Raw genomic sequence first — 5,204 nt, 5'->3', positions numbered from 1 at the left:
AGCCAGGAAATGACCAACTTCCTTATTTGGTCTTCTGGGTGGACAGCACTTTTTCAGTGCATCCTGTTAGTAGTTAAATACAGGTGGTGGGAAACCACGTGCGGTGCTCTTGTGTTGGGACTGTCTATATACTCTTTGTGAGGAAGCTCAGTCTAGTGCCAAGAATGGCTGAGGGTCAGCAGCCCTGGGTTTTAGTCTCGGCTCATCCATTAAATTATGTGTGACCTTCAGTAGTTGTTTTTTTCTCCCTTCAATCTCCTCATCTATAAAATGTGGTGTTTTGTGTCGGATGTCGCATCCGACTCCAGTATGAACAATCTCTGCCTGTTTTCCATCTAGAAAAAAATGGAGGGGCTTCAGAAGGGTGGAGAAGACACCTGCATCAAAGGTAAGATCTGGTGGAGCCCTGCACAACACCTGGGGACCATGAACTCAGCATTGGGTCAGCAAACTTCCCACCTGTAGTGAAAGGTACAAGACTAGAGTCACCTCAACACAAAGAAAATGCATATCCCCCAAGAAATAGAACTTATTAGGCTATTTGCTGTCATGCTCTCCTTAGTGAGGGTAAGTTTTTTCAGATAAAACCCTGCCATCTTGTAAAACAGAGGACAGGCAGGGATGGGAGGAGTTGAAAGTATGCGACTAACAATTAATTTAGTGGTCATAGGAAGCTCTGAGCATCAGAAAGCCTTCAGGGTGGGAACTGAATAGGGAGAATGTTCTGGAAAGGGTGGAAAAATTCAGCATCCCAAAAGGAGCGATCCTAAAGACTTTGGCCAGCTGGGATGATTTATTCCACCAGCCCTGCATGACTTCCCTTTATTCTCTACGTAAGAATATTTACTCTGAGCCCAGCCCTGTGGTGGGAAAAGAGAGTTTGATAGCCTAATTGATCCAGGGATGCTATTTCTTCTAGGTCTCTTCCTTTTTATCTTTCGTTCTCTTCCTCTTAAAAAGGTATTTATTACTCTTTTTGTCAGTTCAGGCTGCTAAAACAAACACCACAGACTGGGTGGTAATCAACAAACATTTATTTCTCACTGATCTGGAGGCTGGGAGGTCCAAGATCAAGGTGTGGTAGATCTGGTGCCTGGGGAGAACACACTTCCTGGTTGCTGTGTCCTCATCTGGTGGAAAGAGAGTTCTAGTCTCTTTCTTTTCTTAGAAGGACACTAATTCCATTATGGAGTTCCATCCTCACGCCCTCATCACTTCCCAAAGACCCAACTTCCAGATACCATCACATTGACGATTAGGGTTTCAGCATATGATTTTGGGGGGAACACATTCAGTCCATGGCAATGGCACATTAACTTTTCGTGTGCTCTGACAGGTGGAGGAGAAGAGAGCTTAAATCCCGGATCATTTTGGTTGAGGATCATCCTAGTGGGCAAAACAGGCAGCGGGAAAAGCGCCACCGGGAACAGCATCCTCTGCCAGCCAGTGTTTGAGTCCAGGCTGGGGGCCCAGTCGGTGACCAGGAAGTGTCAGGGGGCAACGGGCACGTGGAACGGGAGGAGCATCCTGGTGGTGGACACGCCCCCCATCTTTGAGGCGAGGGCCCAGGACCAAGAGGTGTACGAGAACATCGGGGACTGCTACCTGCTCTCGGCCCCGGGGCCTCACGTGCTGCTGCTGGTGACCCAGCTGGGGCGCTTCACAGAGCAGGACGTGGTGGCCGTGACCAGGGTGAAGGAGGTCTTTGGGGCGAGAGCCCTGAGACACATGGTCATCCTGTTCACCCACAAGGAGGACTTAGCGGACGGATCCTTGCATGACTATGTAGCCAACACAGACAACCTGAGGCTGAGGGGCCTGGTCCGGGAGTGCGGGCAGAGGTACTGCGCCTTCAACAACCGGGCCTCCGGCGACGAGCTGGGGGAGCAGCTGGCCGGGCTGATGGCCATGGTCGAGGGGCTGGAGAGGGAGCATCAGGGCGCCTACCTCAGCAACGACCTCTTCTTTGATGCACAGCGGCACCAGCAGGGCGGGGGCGACCCCCACGGAGAAGGTCACGTGCGCTACCTGGCCAAGGTGCGGTCGCATGTTGCAAAGCAAAAGCAAGACCTGAAAGAGGCCCAGAGAAACCGTGCCTTCAAGGCGCTCCTCCGAGTCAAAAACTGGATCGTTGTGCACGATGAGCTTTGTGTTTGTCTTGTTTGGTGCAGCTTACTTTTTCTTCTTATTCTGCTGATCATCTGGTATCATCTTTAATTCTCTGTCTCATCTGTTTGTCAGAGCCTTTTCTAAAGTATCACCTCAAGGATTCATTGTTCATTTCAGAAATAAATTCTCTTGGTCTGCAGAGGACATGGTTTGTCATCTCTGCAGCTCCCATCTTCCTTGTAGATTTCTGGCTTGGTTCATGCCTCCACCACTCCCTTGGTGAAGCCACGTGCCTCAGAAGAAGATGACAATGGCTCAGTTCGAGGGATGCCTGGCTGGTCTATATACAATCTCATTTTCTTTGTAGTGAGCAGCTCAGGCATAGGCCTGAGACCCAATTCAGGCCAATGGGAAGTGAGAAAAAGTCTGCAGAGGTGGGACCAGAAGGTTTCTCCTTGCCCAGGAGAGACCCCCATAGAGAGACAGTCTCTTCCTCCTCTGAGCATTGTTGGATCTGAGTGTAATGCTTGGAATGACAGCAGCCATGTGGCTACCGACCTGAGGTTGAAGCCAAGCAGAATGATGGAATCAACCCGAGCCACCGACTCAACCAGCCCTGAAGCTTGCACTATCTCTGGATTTCCAGTATGTCAGCCAATAAATTCCCTTATTGCTTAAGCTATTGGAGTTTGGGGTCTCCTTTACCTTCATTTGAAAACATTTGAACTAATGAAGAGTTCTCCATATCCTTTAAAAAAATCCTTAAATCTATCAGAACTTCCCTGTTTTCATGCTTCCTGTGAGTAAATGAATCAAGACTAAATAAACGAATTTCTCTTTTCTTGTTCCTAGTATCAGGAAAGATCTCCCTCTACAGCTAAATTTCCTGCTTAGAGTAGACATTCACTGAATCCTGAAGAAAGTGAAAAATCCCTAGAGTTGTATTATTTTGGAAATGACAAAAGGAGGGGGCAGAGTAAATGGGACGATCCCTAGGTGGGTCTTTTCCATGCTTCCTTTATCCTTTGAGGGAGAAACAGAGCTCATATCTGAACACTTTCCAGGGAATTACTTTGGCAAACATTCATGTGTGAGTAAAGGTTGAGCAAAACCCTTTCTCCTTCTCTGCTGTAAAATATCCTTGGGTTAACCCTCCGGCTTTATTCCTCTTGGAAATCAACAAAGGTGGAATATCGTCTGGATTACTGGGCAATGCTGCTCCTGGGGAAAGAGATGACTTCTTGGTGCGGGGAGGCCTGGGAATGGACCATCTACACACCTGGAGGGAGACCATCCTCCTGCAGCCCTGCTCCCTAATACTTTCTTGGGCCGAGTTTCTGCCTGGTTGGGATGCCCTCCCTGGAGGGAGGATGAGACCGCCCAGCCCAGAGGGCTTCAAGGACGGCACATCCAGATCCAAAGTCTGCCTTCCTCTGCGCAGCCCACTCTCCCTCTGAGGGCCCGGGACAGTGCAGGGAGCCACTGTCACAGGGCGGCAAGACGGAAACCTGGCTCCCTCCCGACCTTGCTGCTAATGCCCACACTGTGTCAGTTCCACCCCATCGGTGTTGCCCCTCCGCGTTCTCTCCTCTCCTTCCCCACGCCTCGTGTTATGGCGCAGACTCTGATGGCCAAGATGGAATTCTTTTTTTCTGAATGTTATCCTTTGTTCTTAGGCTTACACTTATTTAGTCCAATGGCCACATTGCTGCAGCATGATCTTCCTAAAACTCCTAACTTGCTTAAAAGCCTCGGGGAGGTAGCGCTTGAACCCTGGGGGTGGTACCCAGGGCCCCGCCCAACCAGGTCCCTCCCTTTATCCCTCCTACCAGGATTCTCATTCCCCTCCTTGAGCATGGGCTCCCTCCTCCTGAAGTGAGTCCCGGGAGGGAGGGGCCGGCACATTCCTAGAAGCCCAGCCCCACCCTGGCTAGGTTGCCTCTGCCCACCCCCCCAACCCCGCCCCCTGCCCCCCCCCCGAGCCCGCACCCTCCTTCTGGCTGACACATTTCTCTCAGAGCCATTTTTATATGCCTTCCTCCCCCTACCGCGCTGAGCATAGAGCCCGACACTCAGTGCTCACACAAGTGTTGGTGGAGGGGGGCTGAATGAAGTCAAGGAAGGGAGAGACCAGGTTAGGTCGGACCGTTTGGGAACACTGCATTGAGGAGGGGGTCCTTGGTCTGAGAACGCAAGAGTTCCTTGGGGTTTCAAGAGTTTGAGGAGCTCAGACAGAGCACTCCTTGCATAAGATTGGAATCAGTTATGGGGTAGCACTGTAGAGACCAACACGCACCTTAGTACCAGCGGAGGTTTGGAGAATGACGCTTGGGCATCACAGTGAGTTCCTGAGATTCACTCTAGCATTCATCACTTGCCCATCCAGTCACAGGCTGCCTGGAACAACTGCGGGTCTCCCCTACAGGGTACGAAGCGGGGGTTGGGGGCGGCAGCTATCCCAAAGGAGAAGTTCGGAGGGGCCGCACAGGGCCCTCCTCATCGGATTTCCTGTTTCCACTGACTTCGTGACTTCCGCTCAGACTTCACCCCAATGTCTGCCCTCTTCTCTTTGCTACCATTGAAATGGGCAACGCCACCCTTTCCCCAAATTTCTACAGGTATCACACACGATTGTGCTGACTTTGGGGTTCAAGATGTTCCACTACATCGCAGCTCAACCCATGATGGAAAACTTCCTAAGACGGGGGTCGGCTAACCGCAGGCTGCAGACCTAATCCAGCCTGCCGCCCATTTTGCATAACCTGTGAGCTAAAAAAGGGCTTTTACATTTTTTGAAGGGTGAAGAAATCAAAAGGAGCAAAATGTTTCACATATGAAAAGTACATGAAATTCAAATTTCATAAAGTCGTATGGGAATGCAGCCTCGCCTGTCACTTCCATCTTGTCCATCGCGGCTTTTGCGCTGCAAGGGGACAGTTGAGTGGCTGCAATGGAGACCAGATAGTCGGCTAAGCCTAAAATACTACCCTTACAGTCTGGCCCTTGCCAAGCCCCACTCTAAGAAATTCCAGTTCCTTAATTTCCCAGGCACTGACTCTGCACAGACCCCCTTCCTCTTCTTCCCCCTCACCCCC

At 50.7% G+C, this 5,204-nt stretch overlaps 1 protein-coding gene across 1 annotated transcript; it reads left to right on the top strand.

Moving 5' to 3' along the window:
- Positions 1-345: 345 nt before the first annotated feature.
- Positions 346-2,217, top strand: LOC133096550 (GTPase IMAP family member 5-like). The gene is made up of 2 exons (XM_061198168.1): positions 346-388; positions 1,337-2,217. Exons 1-2 carry the CDS (start codon positions 346-348, stop codon positions 2,215-2,217), a joined length of 924 nt encoding a protein of 307 aa, XP_061054151.1.
- The last annotated feature ends 2,987 nt before the right edge of the window (positions 2,218-5,204 follow it).

Source organism: Eubalaena glacialis, chromosome 8, assembly GCF_028564815.1.
Source record: "Eubalaena glacialis isolate mEubGla1 chromosome 8, mEubGla1.1.hap2.+ XY, whole genome shotgun sequence".
Taxonomy (NCBI): Eukaryota; Metazoa; Chordata; class Mammalia; order Artiodactyla; family Balaenidae; genus Eubalaena; species Eubalaena glacialis.
The sequence above is the reverse complement of the archived record's forward strand: the minus strand, read 5'-3'. Positions and strand labels throughout refer to the sequence as shown.

What these genes read in the sequence shown, in the direction of transcription:
- LOC133096550 (XM_061198168.1), top strand. Translation starts at nt 346, where the DNA reads ATGGAGGGGCTTCAGAAGGGTGGAGAAGACACCTGCATCAAAG. An exon ending in AGAAGACACCTGCATCAAAG is followed by an intron (nt 389 to 1,336) that starts GTAAGATCTGGT and finishes GTGCTCTGACAG; the next exon opens with GTGGAGGAGAAGAGAGCTTA.